This window comes from Sceloporus undulatus, chromosome 6, assembly GCF_019175285.1.
Source record: "Sceloporus undulatus isolate JIND9_A2432 ecotype Alabama chromosome 6, SceUnd_v1.1, whole genome shotgun sequence".
NCBI classification, from domain to species: domain Eukaryota; kingdom Metazoa; phylum Chordata; class Lepidosauria; order Squamata; family Phrynosomatidae; genus Sceloporus; species Sceloporus undulatus.
In genome coordinates, this window is record NC_056527.1 from 81,947,803 (window position 1) to 81,970,408 (window position 22,606).

At 43.2% G+C, this 22,606-nt stretch overlaps 2 protein-coding genes across 3 annotated transcripts in view; one reads left to right on the top strand and one right to left on the bottom strand.

The window, feature by feature from the left end:
• Positions 1-1,553: 1,553 nt before the first annotated feature.
• On the top strand, positions 1,554-6,885 carry LOC121933438 (glucose-6-phosphatase catalytic subunit 1-like). The gene is made up of 5 exons (XM_042473165.1): positions 1,554-1,839; positions 3,207-3,316; positions 3,400-3,505; positions 4,776-4,891; positions 5,785-6,885. Exons 1-5 carry the CDS (start codon positions 1,622-1,624, stop codon positions 6,294-6,296), a joined length of 1,062 nt encoding a protein of 353 aa, XP_042329099.1. The 5' UTR covers positions 1,554-1,621; the 3' UTR covers positions 6,297-6,885.
• Positions 6,886-10,214: 3,329 nt separating this feature from the next.
• LOC121933436 (putative protein PTGES3L) overlaps positions 10,215-22,606 on the bottom strand; it is a 28,681-nt gene continuing 16,289 nt past the window's right edge. For both annotated transcript variants that reach the window (XM_042473164.1, XM_042473161.1), the window contains 11 exons: positions 19,204-19,332; positions 18,180-18,339; positions 17,993-18,050; positions 16,695-16,851; positions 16,498-16,614; positions 15,731-15,861; positions 14,292-14,358; positions 13,554-13,645; positions 12,488-12,542; positions 11,002-11,096; positions 10,215-10,457 (listed from right to left, as the gene is read on the bottom strand). In XM_042473164.1, coding sequence (XP_042329098.1) covers positions 10,322-10,457; positions 11,002-11,096; positions 12,488-12,542; positions 13,554-13,645; positions 14,292-14,358; positions 15,731-15,861; positions 16,498-16,614; positions 16,695-16,851; positions 17,993-18,050; positions 18,180-18,339; positions 19,204-19,332 — 1,197 coding nt within the window. In that variant the 3' untranslated portion in view covers positions 10,215-10,321. The remainder of the gene's footprint in view (positions 10,458-11,001; positions 11,097-12,487; positions 12,543-13,553; positions 13,646-14,291; positions 14,359-15,730; positions 15,862-16,497; positions 16,615-16,694; positions 16,852-17,992; positions 18,051-18,179; positions 18,340-19,203; positions 19,333-22,606) is intronic.

A 22,606-nucleotide genomic window follows, 5' to 3' on the forward strand; every position in this document is an offset into this window, starting at 1 on the left:
CTGCGCATTAGCTCTTCTGACTTTACCCCTACACATGCCTGCTAATTCTTTGAATTCCTTTTTCGTGATTTCCCCCTTTTTCCATTTCTTATACATGTTCCATTTAAAACTTAGCTCAGTTGAAAGTTCCTTAGTCATCCATCCTGGTTTCTTGAGACACCTCCCGTTTTTCTTTCTCACTGGAACTGTTTGACATTGTGCCTTCAGTGTCTCCCTTTTGAGAAGCTCCCATCCATCCTGAACTCCCTTCTCTTTTAGTATTTCTGACCATGGGATCACCCTCAATACTTCACTAAGTTTACTGAAATCCGCTCTCCTAAAGTCTAGGAGGCATGTCTGACTATGCCTGGTTTCTCCTTTCCATTGTATAACAAACTCCAGGAGAACATGGTCATTTCCACCTAATGATCCCACCACTTGCACCCCATTAACCAAGTCATCCTTGTTGGTTAGGATCAGAACTAAAATAGCTGACCTCCTTGTTGCCTCTTCCACCTTTTGGACAATGAAATTGTCTTCGAGACAAGTGAGGAATTTGCTAGCCCTGGAGGATTTGGCTGAGTTTGAATTCCAGCAAATATCAGGATAGTTGAAGTCACCCATCACTACTACATCTCTCCTTTCTGATTAACTTTTTGGTCTTGCACTGTTATCACACTGATTGGCTGGGATTATGTCCTGTGGAAGAAACCTGAGTGGAAAACAAAAGCTACACTGATATGGCTGCTCAATGTGGCAAGAGAAGTAAACCAGCACAAAATGAAACTTTGAGTGCTCTCTGAGGGGGAAAAAATGCTGTCCCTCTCAAGCCCATATTGGTTTCATAAATGTCTCCCTATGATGCAGCATTATACAGACTCAAAGCAGCAGGAATACTGCACCCAGTAGGAGCTGGGAGATTCCATGTCAATGGACACAGTGAATCTGTTATGGGCTTTGCCCTGAATTTTATAAGAGCTGTCCAAGGTGCTGTACTCTTGTTCCAAAACAGATCTCATATCTTAGATGGCTCAGTTCAGACTACAATCTAGAATACATTCACCAGCCCACTAACATGCAAGCCACCCTAGTGGCTTGAGAGGTCTATGCTACAAACCCATTTTGATTTTGTTATTTACTTATTTTATTTTTTGGATCTATCCAATAGTTTGGACCCATTAATTGTCCAGAAGTCCCTTGACGATGGCTCAAGTTAAGCAGCAAATGTCTGCCTTTGCACACTTTTCAGCTAGTTTTCCCACCTGCTGAGATGTTATCACCTTTTGCTGTCATGGCTTTCACCAGACACCCAGGAATTGTAGTTTGATAACTATGTTGGGAATTCTAGTAATTCTGACAACACACACACATTCCAGCAGAACTCTGTGTGGAGAAGAACTGACATCCAAGATAGTTTTGACTGAATGATGCAGATATGCCCTCTAAAATTGAAGACACTGGCTCATGCAAACACACATGCACACTTTGCTTCATGCTGTAGCCTCTGTCAATATTATTTTGGGCAGGGGAGGCAGTAAAAGATCAAAGATCAGGGAGACTGCATATGTGATAAAGGGTCAGTGGCTGGGAAAACTCACAAATAGCCAAGGTGGGAGAAAGCAATCCTTGCTGAAGTAGCGCCATGGACCTTCTGCATAGCGCAGGGGTCCAGGCCACCAGCTACCTCCAAGAGAATTTCATGGACTTCCAGGGCTGGTTTGTCTTCATCTCTGCAGTTGCTGACCTCAGAACAACTTTCTTTGTCTTCTTCCCCATCTGGTTTCATCTGAGGGAAGCTGTAGGAATCCGTCTCATCTGGGTAGCTGTGATCGGTGACTGGCTCAACCTTGTTTTCAAGTGGTGAGCATGGATTCTATGAATCCCTGATCACCATGTTTGGGGTCAGGAACAAATCCTCCTTTTTAGATTTTTGCAGCAGTGTTTTCTCCAACTCTTTTCTGTGTGGCATATAGTGTGATCCAATGCTTAACTAGATCAAAGGCATTTTGCCCTGGCTGTAGAATATGCAGAGCGGTATATAGGAATTGTCCAGGCATAATGCCAAGCCATGGGTTGACATGTAAGAACAATTTTTGAAAGAATTCAGGGCTTTCATGTTCTAGGTTTTGATCCTATTTTACAAGGCAAACCAAAGCCCTAATTGGCTGGTTTGGATGTTGTGACAAATTATGGGTTTGCCACAACCAAGCAGGAACTAATTTAGTTATGTATGTGAGGCGAGAGACGGGAAAGGCAGGAACAAACCCGAGTCTCACTCTAGGCCTGTTCTTGTTTGCAAAAACCATAGTTTGGCATTACATGTGAAGAACCACTTATAAAATATGCCTTTGGGTTTTGTGTGGAGTCAATTGGTGGTGATTAACCACAACCATCCCCTTAACACAGAGCTCCAGGATGGGAGAGAGAGTAGGAACTGCTTTCAAATAGGTCCGAGCACTGCTGTTTCTGTTGCCTCCTCCTCCTCCTTTTAAGTAAAATACATGTTTCATTATTCAGTTGCTTGTTTAATGTAGAGTAATCCATGTGTTCTGTACATAGTCGCCAAACTGTATTTGTATCACATTATGGACTCAGCACTATGATGTGATCTGGGAAAGATTAGTGTGAATTTTGTGAGAACAGGTAAAAGATGGGGGCCAGAATCCTATTGTTTCACCACAGCTACTAGACGCACTTTTTCCAGGATTGCAGAGTGGTGTCAAGGGAAAGCAGACGAAATATGCTAACTCTAAGGTGCTTAATGCTCTACTTTCTCCATGGATGCCGCTTTTTTGCTACCATTGCTTATGCTATGTGCATAGTGCACCAACAGAATTTCAGCCTAAGAGTGCAATTCTATGGTCCAAAACACACTGCCGAAATAATCCACCTTGAGACCGCTTTAATTGCCCTGGCTCAGTGCTAGGGAATCCTGGGAATTGTAGTTTATTGTGGCACCAGAGCTCTCTGACAGAGGCTAAATGTCTCACAAAACTACAATTCCCAGAATTCCATACTATCGCGCCATGTCAGTTAAAGTGGTGTCAAACTGGATTATTTCTGCAGTGCAGATGCAGCCTTTATATCCCAGCTTTTATCCATGAAATGTTCAAGAACTTGATCATGGGCTGTAAATGACCAGTGTATGGAAGGTATGCTGTTTCTTCTCTTTGGTCTTCAGTTTTTGGGGCCACAGCCACCACTGTTTATTCTCCCATATCCAACAGGATCCTTTTTGGAGAGAGGCCCTACTGGTGGGTACATGACACGGACTTCTATGGCATCGCAAACCCCCCTGCGATCAAACAATTTCCCATCACTTGTGAGACTGGTCCAGGTGAGGCAACATCCACCCTCTTCCCCTCTTTTCCCTGACCATTCTTCAGCCACCATATAGACTCTTGTACCTCTTCTTTCCAGGTAGCCCTTCTGGTCATGCTATGGGGTCTTCTGGTGTCTACTACGTCATGGTGACTGCATTGCTATCACATTTAGTGCCACTGAAGCAAAAAAACTTGACCACAAGGTGAGTCTCCCTGCTCCATTGTCATCCCTGGAAATATCAGGAGATTACTTTTAGGTGTCAGGATAGCTAACATAGCCAGCGTGGTATAGTGCAGTGAATCCCAAACTTTGGTCAGAAGCCCCAGACTGGAAAGCATTGCACTTACTGATTCCAAAACTGAAACTAATCTCAGAGAGTGTTTTCTCAAGACAATCATTCTCACGTTTCAGTTTATTTCATGATGGCTGCCACATATTTGTAAGAATGACAAGCTGTCATTTAAAATGACTGGAAAAGAGAAACAAAAGGGAGAGCAGATACACCTGCCTCACCTGACACTCCCAGCATATTAAAAATGCACAAATCTGTGAAGCCACCAGAACAGAAATCATAAAGAAAATGGTGAAAGAAAAGGTCATCCCTGGATGCGTTTTGGAAGAAGCCTTCAAGCAGTCTCAAGAAAGTTCAAATATTTTGGTTTACATATACAAATCTTATCTGACCTGGTTTAATTTCACACGTGCATATTGATAATTTTTATTAGAAATGAACATGGTGAGCTGAAACATGCTGGATAGCTCTTTTTTGTTTGTAATTTTTACAAATTCCCTGTTCTTTCCATGTTATTTCTGGCTCTGGTACCAAATTTTCTATTAGAGAGGTAAAGGCCAGGAACCTATCTATTTCGTTAACTGAGGTATATCTACAATTTTTAATGGAAATTGTCATATTTAAGCAGGAACAAACCAAATGTAGCTACCCATAGACTGTTCCATTGTAGTTCCCATCAATCCTTGCCTGCATAAAGGTGCCAGTTTTAATTTAAATAAGAAATGTTGTCCACACACAGCATGTTTTCAAGTAGATCCGCTCTTCTGAGAGGCTTCAGACTTGTACATCAGTGACAGGAATCATGTAGTCCTCCAGATGTTGTTGGACTACAGCTCCCAGCAGCCAACACCATCAGCTACAATGGATTGCATTGCTGGGTCATGCAGTCCAACATCTAGATGGCTATGTGATTTCCACCCACTCAATTTGTGCTACTGAAAGTTGGGGTCAGTGGACCAGTCCTGGGCCACATGGCATCAGTTGATGGTCCCTCAAGTGTTGCCAGGAAAGAAGGAGCTAATTGTAGCCAATGGGTACAAATATGGGGCCAGCTCCTGGCACACTGGAGAGAAAACTTCAGATCTCACACATCCAATAGCTTAAGAAATACTGCCTTAGATGATGGTGTGATTTAGATCTTCTACCTTGGCTCTGGTCTGAATGAATGTTTCACTCCCAGGTGTCTGCGTGTCTTCCTCTGGTCAGGATTCTGGGCTGTGCAAGTCTGTGTCTGCTTATCCAGAGTCTTCCTGGCTGCACACTTTCCACACCAGGTGATCTCTGGTGTGATCTCAGGTGTGTTATTCAGACTTGTACGATTCCCACTGGAGTTTCTTTATACTGTCATTCAGAACAGATGTATGAAGTGTATGTGTATGTTACATGCTCACCAATGATTACTCACTTTCAGGGGGTATAGACTCATAGGGGCGGATGAGATTTTTAAAATTCCAAGAAGAAATTATGTGGTGTTCTGCTAGGATGAGTTAAGAATCACTGGATACTTTCTGGCACCTCAGATGAGAGTCGAGGGACAGTGCTGTATCAGGCTTTGGCATAAATATAACTATTGCTACCTACTAAGGGTAATCACTGTATCAATTGCTGAATGGTAAGTGAGCACTTGTGTAAGTCCCATTGTTTTAGTGAGTCTGCTCTGGCTGGGATTAGCAACTGGATTTAGTTGAGACCCACTGAATCAATGGAACATTCTCAAGTGCTGATTTATCACATGTTGACCCATCATGTGAACATTTATAAAAGTCCTGTTGGTTCAGTGAGTCTACTCTAGTTGGGGCTACCCACTGGGTTAAGACTACAGCATTTGATAACTGGAAAACCAGTGTGATGGAGTGCGATTGTGGAAAAGCAGAGTTCAAATTACTACTCATGCCATGGAAATCCACTGGGTGACCTTGGGCACGTCACATTCTCCCATCTCAGAGGAATGGAATGGCAAACTTCCTCAACCCTTGCTTGGAGGACCCCAGGATAGGTCCACCATAAATCAGAATTGACTTAAAGGCAGGACAAATTTGATAATTGATGTTCAGCTATATTCAATAGCTGTCTGTTTATTAAAGTCTTCTCCCCAAGCCTCTCACTCCAGCCCAAGGATGATGGTAATGCTGAAGAAGAGGCATTAAATGTCAATACTACACTTAATCCATGATTTCTTCACTTATCAGGGATGCTGGTGGCAGAGGTTTTTGAGCATGTCCGTTGCATCTACGATGCTAGCCTGTGGCGATATGTGAACACCACCTTTTTCCTCTTTGGCTTTGCCCTGGGATTTTACTTGCTCCTCAAGATGCTGGGCGTGGACCTCCTGTGGACACTGGAAAAGGCCCACAAGTGGTGTGAACGGCCCGAGTGGGTCCATATTGACACAACCCCTTTTGCCAGTCTGCTTCGCAATCTGGGCATCCTGTTTGGCCTGGGGTTAGGCCTCAACTCTCCCATGTATGCAGAGAGCTGCAGAGGGAAACAAAGCCAGCAGCTGGCCTTCCGCCTCAGTTGCATTGTCTCCTCCCTGTTCATCCTACACCTCTTTGATTCCTTTGAACTGCCCACCAACAGAGAGGTCCTCTTCTACATTCTCTCCTTCTGCAAGAGTGCTTGTGCTCATATCTGTGCTGTGGCACTGATTCCCTACTGTGTCTCCTGGCTCCTTCAGCAGACAGGGAAGAAAGACCTATAAAGAATAAAATCCTTGGAGCTGCTTCTCACCCCATCAGGATTCACATTTAATATATGTTTTTCACTTTCGTGGGAGACTAAACAGAACCTCCAACCCATCATCAACATACTGATGTCTACAATTTCATCCAAATAAAGATCAGAAACAATCTGATTTCCTGACAAGAAGGGCAATGACAAAAGGTGTGCATATCTCAGCCAGGGAAATACTGGCATGTGGGTGTCATGAAAAACAAAACAAAACAAGAGAGATCTGAACTTAAATAGAAGGAAGCTAAGAGACAGCTAGTTTTAAAGTGATCTGAAGCCAGCTATCAGGTACAGCTTGTCTGTAGCCTGTGACAACAAACTTCTCTTCTGCTTTCTGTCCACTTCTTTGTCTAAGTGCTCCTTTTCCTATTGATTTGGGTGTCTTCTTTATCTCTATGTCAACTACCATGTTTAGTCAGTCCTGGGTATCCGCTTTTAATTTATCATCTGTCCAGATTTTGTCCTGTAACTTTGTGTATATTTTATCCAAATATGCCTCTCCTTGTAATTAATATGTTTACACAATAGAGAGAGAGAAAAGCCATCCAAATTTCAATCAACCTGATACAGATGTGTGTACTGCATTCCTACCTGAATGCTGAGATGCCCAGTTGTTCTCCTAGGGTTACACTCCAATGCATGATTTCCAGGAACTGAATCGCCACATTACATTGAACAGGAGACAGAGTTGTCACTTGCACATGAGCAGTAGCACACTACTGTTCGTACACTAACCATGTTTGTCTTGTTGTGCACCAATAACAGACATACTGGCGGGTTACAGACGGGCAAAAAGGGATGTACTCATGACGTCATGAAGGTAGAGCCTTCAGACGGGCTTTACCTGAATGCCGTCATGAACACGCCCCCCCGCACGCCCCAAGCGGGAAGAAGCGGCATTAAAAAGGTGCTGCTTTTTTCCGCTTCTTTTTGATTTGCGGCGTACCTGCGCAGCTCCGTCTGTAAGCCCCTGCACCGATACGTCAGAATTGCTACGCCGCAAGTATAAGTTGCCGGTTTAAAAGCTCCGTGTCAGCTGCGTCCCATAATGGGTCGGGGTCCCGGGACATGCGTGGTTTGCAGCCAAGCTTTAATTGCAACGTCCGCTGCCATGGAGCTGTGGAAGCTGAGGCACAGCTGCGGCGCATTTTAAGCCTCGTAACCCTAACCCTAGAGCCAGTGGTGCGCATGCGTTGCTAGAACCGCGGGAAGTTGTAACTTTTGCCGGCGGATGTTTTGGTTGTAGAAAGTGAAAAGGGAAAGTTTGGGATTTAAAGTGACCCCCTACACACATTCCTGCGCCATTCTCACCTGGGAAAAGGCACAGCTCGGCTGCTCCTGGCACAGCTGTGTGGCGGCTCCCCTTTGCCACCAGGCAGGATGGCTCAGCCATCCACCAACACCCCGAAAAAAGGCAGGGGGACGTCTTGGTCTCATACTGAGACGGCTGACCTCATAGCTATATGGTCCCAGAAACTGGAGTAACTGCAGAAACTGGAGCAGTCCTACCTGAATGCTGACACATATCGAGAAGGGGAAGAAGCCATGAGAGCTGCTGCACCAGTACACCAGAATTGCTACGCCGCTACTTTAAGTTGCCCATTTAAAAGCTCCGTCGCATAGTGAGTTGGGGTCTTGGAACATGCGCAGTTTGCAGTCAGGCTTTAATTGCAACGTCCGCTGCCATGCAGCTGTGGAAGCTGAGGCACAGCTGCGGCGCATTTTAAGCCTCGTAACCCTAACCCTAACCCTAACCCTAACCCTAGAGCAACATGTACGCATGCGCTGCTTGGAAAGTTTGGACTTTAAAGTGCACCCCTACACACATTCCTCTGCCATTTTCACCTAACAATAAAAAAACGCTAAAACTGTAAATATTGACATATGTACAAAGGAGGTGAGGGGAGATGGCAGGGGGACAGCGGTGGCAGCGGAGACAGCTGTGGCTGAGCATTGCAGATTCAGCAGGAGCGCGGGGACCAAAGGAGAGGAGGCATCCATGATGCTGGTGACACTGGCAAAGTGCAAGCGGACAAGGATGCCAACACCAGCTGATCACCAGCTGGCAGGAGACCACCATTGTTTTTGGGCAGAGCGGGGGGGACAGTTTAAAGGGGCTTGGGCGCTTTAAATGTGCACATAGGCTTTCTGCCGCTGCTTAGCGCTGTAGCTGCGCAGCTGCGCATCCACCAGCCGGCAAAAGAAAAAAAAAGCCGCGGTTTGGGCCGCCCGTGAGGAAGCTGCCTCTCTTTTTGCAGCGTCCTCCAAGGCGGCGGTATGGAAGCTCCGGGTCCGAAACGGACCCAGGTGAGGCGTCTTCACTGCCCCCCGTGTGGAAGCTCCAACACCTGAAGCACGCCCCCGGGGCGGGCCGTCTGGAGGCTCCGCATTCAGCTAAATACACCTCCAAGACGTCCTCCCCTGCCCGTCTGTAACCCGCCACTATGATCTTTGGGCCTCATTGTTGTTATGTGCCTTCAAGTTGTTTCTGACTTATGGCGACCCTATCATGGGATTTTCTTGGCAAGATCTGTTCAGCGGTGGTTTCCCTTGAGGCTAAAAGCCTGTGCCTTGCCCAGGGTAACCTAGTGGGAATCAACACCTGATCTCCAGAGCAGTAGTCGAGCATTCAAACCACTACACCACATTGGCTCTCATTAAGAGAGAACAATTGTTTATAGTGTATTTATGTTTGTGTATACTGAGATGCAGCATAGAAGGAATAGACTACAATGGTCTTTAACTCTTAAATGGCCTTAAATGGCATACTTTCCTCAAATGGGGAATGTATGCAGCAGCTTGGCTGGAATGGATGTATATGGGATATAGTAATCTGTTTATTATTCTGATGTACATACACATATATTTGTCTGTCTACATCAAAGAGAATTGTGTGGTTCCCCAGATATTATTGGCCCACAACTCCCATCAGCACTTAGCAGCACAGTCACTGGTAAGGGATTATGGAAGCGCAGTTCACAAGTTAAGCCTGCCTGATGTAGTGGTTTGAGTGTAAGACTAGGACTCTGGAGACCAAGGTTTGAATTCCTGCTCAGCCATGGAAGCCTGCTCAGTGAGCGTGGGCAAGTCACACTCTCTCACCCTCAGAGGAAAACAAAGACTAAGCCCACTGAACAAATCTTGCCAAGAAAACCTCATGATAAAGTCGCCTTAGCATCGCCATAATTCTAAAACAACTTTGAAAGCACACAACAGCAACATGTTCAGAAATATCTGGAGGGCTACATTCTGAGGGGGTTTAGGAAGGAAAGTAATATGAACCCCCACAGTGGTCAATCTCGGATAAAATCATGTACACAAAAAATAATGGGGAGTACCTCTGAACATTCCTTAGGTGTTTCTAGGAACCATATATTGCTCAGTTAGGCAGGGGTGGGAACAATGTGGCCCAAGCCTGTTTTTGCAGCCCTTAGAGGCCCCCATCCATTTTCCCAACCAATTCTTTTTTTAAGAAATGGGGGGGGGGGTTATGCCTAAAGGGAACATAATTCTCCACAAAAACAAGGGTGATTTCATTCAAACTCTTTCAGTTACTTCTGGTTTTGTGTGGAGCAGCTGTACTGGGGAAAGCTGTTTCTGAAGGGGACAACAGGTCTCCCAGGCATGCTTGTTTTGTACCATGCGCCTCACTTTCCTTCAGAGGAAGGAACTGGCAAAACCACCTCTGAGTATTCCTTGTCTAAAAAAACCCTTATGGGGTTGCCATAAGTCGACAAAGACTTGAAGGCAAATAAAAACACAAAACACCTCACACTCACAGATTCTAATCCTTTGAGAACTCTCACTTCCAGTGTGCCCCCTCTTGACAGATCCAGACCATTTTCTCTGTTGGTGCAATAGGCACATACAAAGCAGGAACACAAAGGAGAAGAGTTTTTTTTTGTATTACAGTACTTGATAGTCCTTGTGGAAAACTGACCAAACTTCTCCCCTCCTAGTGTTATCGTTACCACTCCATTTGTCCCTAGCCCTCCATCATGGCTCTATCCTCTGTTCGCTGATAAACCTCCGGAGGAGGGCCTCCACTTCTACTCGCCGGCTCATCCGTGTGGCTTTGCCCTGGTAGCGACCACACTTCCCTGCTCCTTTTCCTTCCAGCAGTTCGGCCACCCTTGTGGGAAGAAGAACAAGTGGTATGTATGTTCAGCTAGACTGGATTTCCAGAGCCTATGGTTGCTTTCGTTACCAATTAATTGACCTAGAGCAAACTGTGTGCCCACAGCCCCTAACTCTACTTCTGAAACAATATGGAAAGCTCCATTACCCATAGGCACATCCTATCACACCAGAACTCTGCATTATCCCCTTTTCCTCTCCAATCCTCAAAATGAAACCAGGAAGTGTGAGACATCATCTCCTGTCACCTTTTTGAGGGACTGCAGAGGAAAACTGAGGCATTGAAGGTTACTGTTGAGAGATAGTCCATGGAGGGGGAGGGAATGGCTCCCCATGTAGTTGCCTACCCCAGCCTAAAATATTTTAAGCTGATTCAGTTTTGGCCCTACATCTGCCAGATGAGTCTGTCTGTCTGTCTGTCTATCTCTCTTTTGGACACCCCCCCCCCAAACTTGTGGTTCTTCTGTGAATGACTAAGCACCCCTTTCTCTCACAACATGCACTCTTATTTTTCCAACTGACGTAAATGAGCAACTTACCTGGGGCCTAGTTTCTCCACTGTTTCTGGAGGTCCTGCAAGCAGGAAAAGCCCAGCTGCTTTTTCATCTCCCACAGATAGGAAAACAAGGGTTTTCTGTAGAAAAAACTGTGTTTCAGAACTCCCACTGCTAATACGCTACACCTTATATGCAATACCTAAAATGTTTCAGGTATATTTCTGTTATTTTGAGAAGGCTCAAAATACAACAAGATTTTGGTAAATCAGGTGTTGTTCTGGTTATACATTTAGTTCATCATCACCAACTTCACTGTCTATGTTTCACTAGTTCCCAACTGGTTGTGCCTGAAAGCCATTTTGATGCAGCTATGCTATGTTTCTGAGACTTTGGCACTGCTCAGGAGGCACAATGGATGTCTACCATGGGATAATTTCTTAGAAAATGGCCACTAGAGGGACTGCTTTCACTTTGATGTTGCCTTATCTAACTACTGTTTGGGGAGTAAAATTCCACCAATATCTATAGATGAGATGCAACACCAGTACTTGAATCAAAACACAGAATATGACCATAAATTGAAGAAGAATGGAAGTCACCAAGATAATGTAAAGATCTTTAATAATTTTAGTTTGGCAAGAAATTAATTAATCTATTAAAATCAGCTATAAACCAGTTTTGTTATAATTGCTTTATTTCTAATTGGCTTTCAGTTGTGTTGCCTTAATAAAAAAATTAACCATAGGATTGCTAAATTATTATCAATAATATCTCAACTTTAAATAAAACATGCAGGGGTTCCTGTGTTGGCCATTTAAGAAATACAAACAAAAATCCATCAGTGATACCTTCACTGGCCAACCAAAATGCACAACATACTTGTTGCAAGCTTTTGAAGCTCCATGGGCTTCTTCATCAGGCAAGCCGTTACAAACCAAACAGGAGAAGAAGAAGAAACAGTTGGAGATGTTAGTCAGATGCCTGCATGTTGTTTCAAGTCCTTAATGAAGATATTATGATGGGGAGGATATCTTTTGCAGGCAGGCTCCTCTTCCTTCTGGCCATGTGGCAATAGGGAGATTTTCAAAGTCCAGAAAATTTGGTTTGTAATATCTTGCCTGATGAAGAAGCCTATGAAGCTTTGAAAGCTTGCAACAAGTATATTGTGCCTTTTGGTTGGCCAATAAAGGTATCACTGATGAATTTTTGTTTCAACTTTAAATACTCAGCCAACCCCATTAGATCTCTTCTTTCTTTATATCCTGATAGATTGACTTGTGACCTATCTGTACACAAAGGATTTATTAAGCCTTGCATTGTTACTTTTGTGACCAATACCTAATTTGATTTGTAGTCTCCATTTTCAGAAACCACAGTAAAGGTGCTAAATCCCCCACTTGGTCTGAAGTGTGTTGAGATAAAGCATGTATTGGAAGTGGGAATATACTTCAACTTAAAGCAAGAAATCTTCATAATTTGCACAACTCTTCCAGAAAAAAAATCATAAAACAAGTAAACTATGACTCACCTCAGTGCCAATTTCATTCACAATGATATTCATGAATTCAGAGTCACCATCTTTCCTGCAAAGAAGGAACAGTGGTGCCAGGATCTTGTCACAACCTTTTCTTCATTCCAAGATCTGAGAAAGATGGGACTAAAATTGCACTATGTGCACAATGGATCCATCATCCCCACAGGAAGAAAAGCAGTAACATCTGAACTGGGGTGATGATAATTTAAATCAGAGTCGGCAAACATAACTTTCAAGATAGTTATATTCCAACACTGCTAACCAGGATAGCAGATGCTAAGGAATGCTGAAAGTTGCAGTCTCGTGTGCAACATCTAGAGGCCAAATGTTGTCTATCCCTGATTTAAGCAATAGTAACCCTGTCTAGTCTTGGATGCTAAGCACAGGTATACCTGGTTATTACTTAGATGGGGCACTGCCAAGAAATATAAGGTGTTGTACACTATATTCAGAGGAAAGCAATGGTAAATACTTCTGAATATTTCATGCCTAAGGGCCTGAAAGGACAGGCCAAAATAAAGCTGTTTGGGGTCATTTTGGAGGTATTCTGTTTAAATGACACACGCATCTTAAGAGGCCAGAAGCTGAGCCAAAAGGTTGAAGAAAGCAGTGCAAGGCTTAGGACTGGAGCATGACTTTGGCATGGCTTCTGGCCTCTTAGGACAGATGCATCATTTAAATAGCATACGTCCAAAGTGGCTCGAAGCAGTTTTATTTTGACCTGTCTGTTTGGGCCCTAAAAAACCCCACTAAAATCAAAAGGATCACTATAAATCCACCTGTTAACTGAAGGCACATGCTTAATTTTAAACATTATTTAGTTTTTAGTTTTGTTAATCGACAATTTTTTTTAAAAATCAGCTTCAGTATATATTTCACTTTTTTGGTACGGGGTAATGGAAATCACTTTTACAAATTGTGATGTTTTCTAGTTATTAAAATAGCACAATCTTTTGTGGGAGGTTAAAGTTTAAGGCAACCCAAATTTCCCCTTCTTTCATGTATGCTTCTCCCATATTAATTTCATGTATACCTCACAATGAGTCATCTTTTCCCTCACCTGTGTAATATAAACACTGGTTCCTGAGCCATGTTGTTTTTGAAGCTCTGTGCAGTAAGGACAGCCAAATCTCTCAGTAGGTTCAAGTTGTTCTGAAACAAAAGCAGACAAAAGGATGCATCATACATCCCATTGTCATAATCAGTCAAGAATGAGGACAGAGCAGACAGGGAATCTCCAGCAAGGTCAAGGCAGAAATGTGTCTTTAAAAGCTACATCTTGGACATAGGCAATATTAGAAAGGCAATCAAAATATAAGGGAGAGATTGTACCTGCCAAGATTCTTAATTCCCATGGAACTTTCTCTGAAGTACTTTGGGAAGAATTTTTCCTATTAACCTTTGTAAAAGGCCATCAAGTACTTGATTCCTTATCCTGACACAATTTTACAGGACAACCATGGCTCTGATTGGCTCTCTCTACTTGGTCTTCCTAATGGATGGAAACCATGTAACTCTTTCCATAGTAGGCCAAATCTATCTCAAATGCTGTTTGCAATTGTGGCCAACAAGCTAGATCTCCCACTTGCCCTCCTACATGGCCTGTCTTCTTCAGCCCTGGTTTCCAACATCCTTTACTGACCGTTGCCTTTCGCCAGGTTACTGACTGGGGAGATTAACTTCAGCCACTGCCTGCCAAGACCCCCACTTAAACTTAGTTGTGTACCTCACTGCTGCCACAAGGAAGCCAGAATCCAGACCCTTCCTGGAGAAATTCCCAGTGCCAACCCATTTGTACCTTCTGAAGCAGCTTCAAGGAATTCTGCAGCCTCTTCACAGATTCCACGTGCTCTTCAGGGCCATTCCTAAAATGATAAAGGCAATTAAGGGCTCTCATGAAAAACTACTGCAACCTCTACAGATACAAACTTGGTGGTGATGGAGAGGTGGGCTAATTCCAACAGCTTACTTTAAAAGTAGAAGTTGAGTGACAAAAAAAATGGTTATATTTCTGAGAAACAGACATCAGCCAAGATCCCACCTTGCTTCAATATATAATAAATAGCCACCAGCTGAGTTATGCTATGCAACCTTTATGCTGAATAACTATGTAGCACAACATATGTGGATCAAAGGTCAATATGCATGGCTGGCAACCTGTTGTGTACAGTAACTGCAATGTGCTATGCACAGAGACAGTACAAAGAGACAATGCACATTAACATGCTACTTTGTGTATATTAGTTCACTATTGTATGCACAATAGTCCCACATTCATAACTCCATTTACACCACTGTCAGTTGGATACAACCATTGTGCATGTGCCTCCCCCCAAAATCACTCCTCATGCACAGCAGCGTCACCAGAGTTAGTGTCACCCCAGTGGAGCAATTCATGCTGACAACTTCAGGCGTGGTGCCACCAGGTCAATACTAGCTCAAGAATAAATCGGCCCACTATGGAAGAGAAATGCTCCAGTCTATTTGCTGCCAACAGCTGATGGACCATGTACCCAAAGGGACTGTCAATGTCCTGAGTTGTTCTGGTCTACTTGCTTTGTTTGCAAGTCCTGAAGGAGTCTAAGCACAATCTGGTGACAGGAAAGGCACTCAAGAGTTCAATGCAGCGTGTCAACAGCGTCCCATCCTTTTTGCTGCCCCCAGGTGGATGGACCAGGTCCTTCTATCTCCAGGAGTCCCACTCTACCTACAGTGGCAATACACTCCAAACCAGAGGGCAGACATGCCCCTCTGAGGTGACATCTCGTACAGTTCACTCACCCATAGAAACACCCCTGCACATGAATAATAGAATGTACACTTGTATATGTCACTTATAAGATCCCAGCTACTGTTTACATTTAGTATGTGACTTTTGAAAATCTTACATGAACCCTAACATCAAAGTGGACTTGTTGCTGTTGTTATGTGCAGTCAAGTCTACTTTAACTTAGGTTTTGCAAACTCGAGGCCATGGCTTCCATTACTGAGCCAACCCATCTGTAACCTTTTTACTACTACTTTCAACTTTTCCCAGCATTATTTACTTTTCCAATGAGCCGTGTTTTCTCCAGTCCAAATAACATAAACAAGCAGCCTGTATAACAGGTTCTTGCTTCGAGAACGATTCCAAACTGCCACTATTTTCTTTGAGAATTAAGACGAAATTTGCAGGCCAATGGATTTTAAATTCAGAGACCACCTTCATTCTTTGGGATAGAGAAGCAAAATACTTGCTTAAGCAGTGATGTCAGGGCCTTCTCGGTGGCATGATTTCTCTCCAGAGTTTTCAGCACTCGATTCCCAGCAAGGAAAATTAAGTTGGTCTTGTTCTTTTTCCCCTTTTCAGTTCCCAAGAGTTTAATAACCTTCAAAACAAACACACATTACTATTAGTGGGAGATAAGAGCTGTGATCCTATATCCAAAAGGCTGTTGTTCCTCCTGCACAGTTTTGTGATTGCTCCCCTGCATCCCATATATCTTTTTTTTAATGGGATGCAAACAGCTATTTTCTAGTCATTTTCACCCAAGCCCAAATTACTGCCAAGTTGTTTTCAAGCCCTGAGAGGGGTCAATGCTGCTGCTGCTCTTTATCAATGGGGAAGGGAGAAAGTGAGAAGATAATGCTGAGAAACTGATTTGTTTCAGCTTGGATTGGGGTGGGTGGGTGGGAGTACACTCATAGACAGAGTTGCGGATGCTGCACAAAAGGCTAGAAAATAGCACCTCAAGTTCTATCCAAAAATAGACAAATGCTAGAACTACACTTACTGTACATGCAGGCATGAATGCCAGTAACAGAATTCCAGCCATTAATTGCTAAGTGTTATATCTGCATGCATTGTATATCTTATATTGATGGGGATGGGAACCCATACACCACAAAGGGCCATAAATTGTTCTTGCACAAAGCACAACTAGACATTGTCTATATCTCAGAGGATTTAATCCACAAAGGCCTGAATCCTGGTTCTGCAAGGACATCTCCTTCCCATGCCTCACCTGCAGGTCACTGAGGTTGGAAACATGTGTGCCACAACACATATTAGCATCAATGCCTTCAATGCTTATTATCCTAACAGGTCCAGTGTGGTCATCTGGCAGTCCTCGGCTCCTCACCTGCAACAAAATACTGGTTAGAGACGAGTACATAATCCCCTTCCTCCTCTCCTCTGTGATCTGGCCCAGACACTACTTACCATCTCAACTTCAGGGTCGCCCACCGCTAATTCTCGCACCACCATTGGGACACGAGCACGGATTTTGTCATTCACACTCTGCTCAAGGGTAGCCATCTGTTCTGATGTCATGGAGGAGGTGTCCAGTTCAATGGTGCTTCGCTGGCGGCCCAACTCCCTGCAGCAAGGTGGGAGACAGGCAGAGGGCATGTTCCTCCAATCATTTAGTGCAGGGACAGGCAAAATGTGTTTCATGGGTCCCCATTTTGCAGCCCCTGCAGCCCTGTGGCCTTAAAGTCTTTTTTCAAATAAATTATTTTTGGGTTTTTATTCTCCCCAAATGGTTCAAAACCATTGCCAATGTCGTAGTTTTATCCCCCACAGCTCCAAAGCCCCCCAATAAGCCATAAACAAAACAAGAAGTAACATGGTGTCATTTCTCCTGACATCACAAGCAGTTGTGCAGCACCCAAGGGAGGTCAGAAATGCCCCATACTCTCTTCCCAGTTGCCCACCATTGATTTACAGAACATAGTTACAGGATACAAAAATTCCTCCAGACCATGACAGCAAAATCTGCCGCTGCCACAGGAGCCTTCCCAGAGTGGTGAAACCTCTTCAAAAATATATTATCTATAAAACTCTGGCATGGGAGCAATAAGGAGTCTGAATATCACAGAAATTGTTCTGTGGATAGATGCAGCTGTGGTCTGCATTTGCACTAGACCAGTGGTGTCACAGGTGTGTGTTTGACTACACCACATGACACCCTAAGATTGGGGTGACAACATTGCTCCTCAAATACCTACCTTTTGGCAGAAACGGGCTGTAACATTCATCTGCTTCCCTTTAAAATGCTTTAAGAGATGGTGGGAAGGGGTGATGCTCAGTGGGAGGAGAAAGGCAAGGCCCCAGGATTTTTCAAAATTAAAATTTTAATTTCTTTAATTTTAAAAATTGATTTTTTTTTTAAAATATATTCTTTTAAGATCATCATATTTTAACCAAATCTTCACTATGTATATGTAAATACATTTAGGTTGTGTGTATGATAGTGTAATTTGAAGGTATAATTTTAATTTTGCTAGTTTATGTCAAAACAATTAGCATTACATTCAGTAGTATATGGAAATTACGATTTACAAGAAACATTAGTGCAAAAAAGCATTACTAAGGATTCTGTATGTTGTGAAATGGGAGGAGGTAAATGGGAGGGGGGGGGGGCGCTGACACCATGAATTACCACACCAGATACCACCAGTGCTCAAAACACATACAAGCAAGGACAAAGGAGCTAGGCAAAATTCTCTCCTGCTCACCATGATGTTGTCTTGAATCCAAACATAAGATCTGCAAGTGCTGTGATAAGATGTTGCCCTGAAAGAGACAATTATAAAGCAAACTTGATTCCTTCTATACTTCCAGACAGTTTTTTCAAAAAGATTTCAAATGTATTTTCTGCAATGCTCCACTCAAACTGATGGTTGTCAGTCACCAGTTTCTTACCTGAATGCTGCTGCATGTGGTCAAACCGTCGGTCCCAATCCAACACTAGCTGCACTTCACTCCCAGGCTCAAGGGGTGTCTGGATGAAGTGCAAAGCATCTGGGCCTTGTCGGGTGACTCTAAGCACTGGGATGTCATTAATGAGTCCCCGGTCATCAGGCTGTAGACAAGAGGTCAACATTATTATGCCAGCTTCTATCTAGGGAATACTATCCAGTCACATACACCACACAAAAGCACAAGTTAAAAAGGCAAGCTTAATTTACTTGCATTGTGTAAATAATGGTGGCTTCTGAGACTGCTGGATCCACACGACAGCAGTTCAATACCACTTTAGCTATCATCTTACAAAATCCTGGAATTTATAGTTTGGTGAGGCACTAGAAATTCTCTAGTACATTTCCCTGAACTATACCATTTGTCCTGACAAACAATTCTAAATACCTCAGCAAACTAAAAATCTCAGTATTCAATGGGATAGAAACAAGATAGTTAAAGCAGTTTCAAAGGACTACAATTGTGTAGTGTGGATGCAAATGTATGTTCATAATTTCCATCTTTTCCACACATCCCGACACCAAATCCGATTAACAAACAATATTAGTGAACAAGATTGGATACATAGGCCTTTGCAGTATTAATTAGCCAAAGTAAAAGTTTTAATCATGATTAATTACACACAGCAACATTTCCAGACAGATCTAAACTGCCATATCCAAACACCAAAAATATTACACTATTTTTTACCAGATGCACAGTAAATCCTATGCATCTATTCAGAGTTTATTCCTTCGTTACATATATGTTTACAATTGCGAGCTTAAATACTGTATCTGGAATGAAAATAACACAAATAAACTTTATATTTAAAGAACAGGGACTCAGATAGTCCAAACAACCAGATGGGTCTTTTGTTCAAAACCAAATCACAGTAAATCCTAATTATCATATTAAGAAATATACATCATGTAACAGCTCTTCAAATATATTCCATTTTAGATCTGATCAAGAACAATTTGAGTACCTGTCCTCCACCCTCTGGGAAAAGAATTGTGTCCTCCAAGATGACATGGTATCCCTGCAGTCTCTCCTTCTTTCCACCAGTTTCTATGGATAATTCTGCAGGGCAGCAGGAAACCACCCATGTTGTAAACTGAGAAGGAAGAAGAAGAGGGAACACATATGAAAGTAGCTGTATTCAAGTTCTGGAAGCTTTCAAATCTGTGGGAAATAGATGTCCAGAAAATAGAAATGAAAGATTTGTACCAAACATGGAAGACAAAGATACTAAGCAGTTACTTGAGTGTGAGAAGATCCAACATGTTTATAAGACTAATCTTCATCAGCAGGAAAAACTCCTCTACAGAGTTCATGACTATCATGACTATGACTATGTTCAGCATCTTTAGATTCTCTCTGTTTTATTTATTTACGTATTTCTATACCATCTTATAAGATAAATGATTACCAAGCAACATACACATACTTAAAATCAATAAACAGTCATTGATAATAAGATTTTGATAAATAAATTCAAAACAAAGCATCAGTACATTTCTATTTAATTCCCAAATCTTTGGCAAATCTTTGCCAAGCTGTGGACCTGCAACTTTAGAGGAAATATAACCTCATCTGAGAGTGGCTAAATCCCTTTCCTCTGATCTTCCTTTCAAATGACCTCTATCATGGCTTGATTGAGATTCAAGTCATACATCTTCATCCAGTCCATCACTTCCAAAAGGCACTGGTTTAGAACAGAGACTGTCCTTGGACTGAGGTGGAATGGAGAGACAGAGTTTAGTGTCATCCTCATATTGGTGACAGCTGGTCCCCAAATTCTGAACATCCTTGCCTAGCATCTTCACATACGTATTAAATAGCATGTGGGACAAAACAGAGCCCTGTGGGCCAACATCCCAAAGTCCTGTGGGCCACAGGCCAACAATCAAGGAGTTAAACAAGAGTCCTCCAGCACTACCTTCTGAGTTCAGCTCTCCAGGAATGAACAGAGCCACTGTAAAACAGTGCCTGAAAAAAACATCCCAGTAAGAGGCCTAGGATACCAGGATCAATGGTATCGAAAGCTGCCAAGAGGTCCAGTAGGTTCAAGAGCTATGAAGAAGACCAAATGGGACACACTCCCCCTGTCCAGTTCCCAGCAAAGGTAATTCACCAAGGTGACTAAAGCTATCTCTGTCCCATAACCATGCCTGAAGCCAAATTGAAATGGATGAAAATAATCAGTCTCATCCAAAAATCCCTGAACCTGGAAGGCCACCACACACTCCTCCACTTTCACTAAAAAATGGGGTGTAGGAGATCAGCCAGTGATTATCCCACAGATGCACTCTGCATACCAGTGGTTGTTTGGGCATAGAGATAGACATCCAGAAATAAAGGCAAATGTCCATCTCTATTTAGCATCAGTGATATCCTCTGTGCTGATCTGAAGTGATATGGTTTTGACCCAAATGATAACTTGTGCAATATTTCTGAAAGAGCCTCATAGATAATTAAAAACTATGGAAGGTTCTTAAAAACATGGGAGTCCCATTACATCTTATAGGGTCTGTACAAACAGCCCGACAGGGCCAGCTCTATACCGTACCTGGAAGTGCAAGGTTGGGGACGCGGCAACTGGACACCATGCCACAACCTGGTGGAAAAAGGAGCCACGAAATGCGGCTCCTATTTCCGCTGCTACATGGGCGCCATAAGCACCCCAGCCCAGCACTATGACACCCCTTGTGCACAGGGCCGTTTGGATGCTGTGCACAAGGGACATCATCATGGGGCACGCCATCTGGATGGGAGCGTGCCAAGATGGCGCCCAGGGTGCGTGGTAGAGTTTGGGAACATGTGAACACGCCGCCTTTACGCAGCCCTAGTTTGCAGACAGGCCAGCACAAAGTGCCGGTCTGTACTGCCCCATAGGCCTGATGAAAAATCTATGCTCAGGACAAGAGGCAACTGTCCTAATAGAATATGGAGAAATAGAATGGTTCCCAGTTGGCAAAGAGGTCAGGCAAGGCTGCATCTTATCACCTTACTTGTTCAATTTGTGTGCAGAAATTATCAAACAAAGAGCAGTCCTGGATACAGAAGAAGGAGGAGTGAAGATAGGAAGAAAGAATATCAACAATGCAGATGACACAATAATGCTGGCAGAAAACATCATAGATGTCACTTGGAACAACTACCAAGGAAAGTCAAGGAAGAATGTTGAAAGGCAGAGCATATTGCTGAACATAAAGAAAACAAAAATAATACTATGGAGGAGCTTCATAACTCAACCTAGACAATTAGGAAATTGAAATAGTTCAAGATTTCCTTTACCTTGGATTAAACATTGATCAGAATGTGGGACTGCAGCCAAGAAATCAAAAGAAGACTAAGGACGGGGAGGGCAGCTGTAAAAGAACTACACAAGACCCTGAGAATCTAAGCACTAAACTTCACAGTAAAGTTAGAATTGTACAAGCCATTGTATTCCCCATCACCATGTATGGATGTGAGAGCTGGACAGTGAAGAAAGCAGATGGGAAGAAAATCAACTCATTTGAGATGTGGTGCTGGAGAAAAGTGCAGAGGGTACTGTGGATGGCCCAAAAGACAAACAAATGGAAGTTACAGATCAAGGCTGAACACTCCCTGGAAGCTAAAGTGATTGAGCTGAGACTGTACTTTGGCCATATTATGAGAAGGCATGAATCATTAGAAAAGACAACAATGTTAGGAAAGGTAGAAGGTAATAGAAGAGAAAGACTGCATGACAGGTGGATGGACTCAAATCAGGAGGTCATGGACCTGAGTCTGCAGGATCTGAGCAGAGCAGCGGAGGATAGTGTTACCCCAAGATCCAGCCTCCTTTCACACTTGTTCTTTTCTGATATTAAGTTGATACTAAAAGGGATGTTTAAGGCATGTAAACATGAGTGTGTGCCCAGTGGGATAAAATAGTACTTTGGGCACATTATGTGAAGGCATGACTCATTAAAAATAACCATAGAATCATAGAGTTGGAAGACACCCCAAGGGCCATCCAGTCCAACCCCATTCTGCCATGCAGGAACTCTCAATCAAAGCATCCCAAACAGATGGCCATCTAGCCTCTGCTTAAAGACCTCCAAGGAGGGAGACTCCACTACACTCCGAGGGAGTGTGTTCCACTGTCAAACAGCCCTTACTGTCGGGAAGTTCCTCCTAATGTTGAGGTGGAATCTCTTTTCCTGGAGCTTACATCCATTGCTCCGGGTCCTAGTCTCTGGAGCAGCAGAAAACAAGTTAGCTCCCTCCTCAATATGACATCCCTTCAAGTATTTAAACAGAGCTATCATATCACCTCTTAACCTTCTCTTCTCCAGGCTAAACATCCCCAGCTCCCTAAGTCGTTTCCAGACCCTTCACCAATTTAGTCACCCTCCTCT

What these genes read in the sequence shown, in the direction of transcription:
- LOC121933438 (XM_042473165.1), top strand. Translation starts at nt 1,622, where the DNA reads ATGGACCTTCTGCATAGCGCAGGGGTCCAGGCCACCAGCTACCTCCAA. An exon ending in CTCAACCTTGTTTTCAAGTG is followed by an intron (nt 1,840 to 3,206) that starts GTGAGCATGGAT and finishes CATATCCAACAG; the next exon opens with GATCCTTTTTGGAGAGAGGC. An exon ending in GATCTCTGGTGTGATCTCAG is followed by an intron (nt 4,892 to 5,784) that starts GTGTGTTATTCA and finishes TTCACTTATCAG; the next exon opens with GGATGCTGGTGGCAGAGGTT.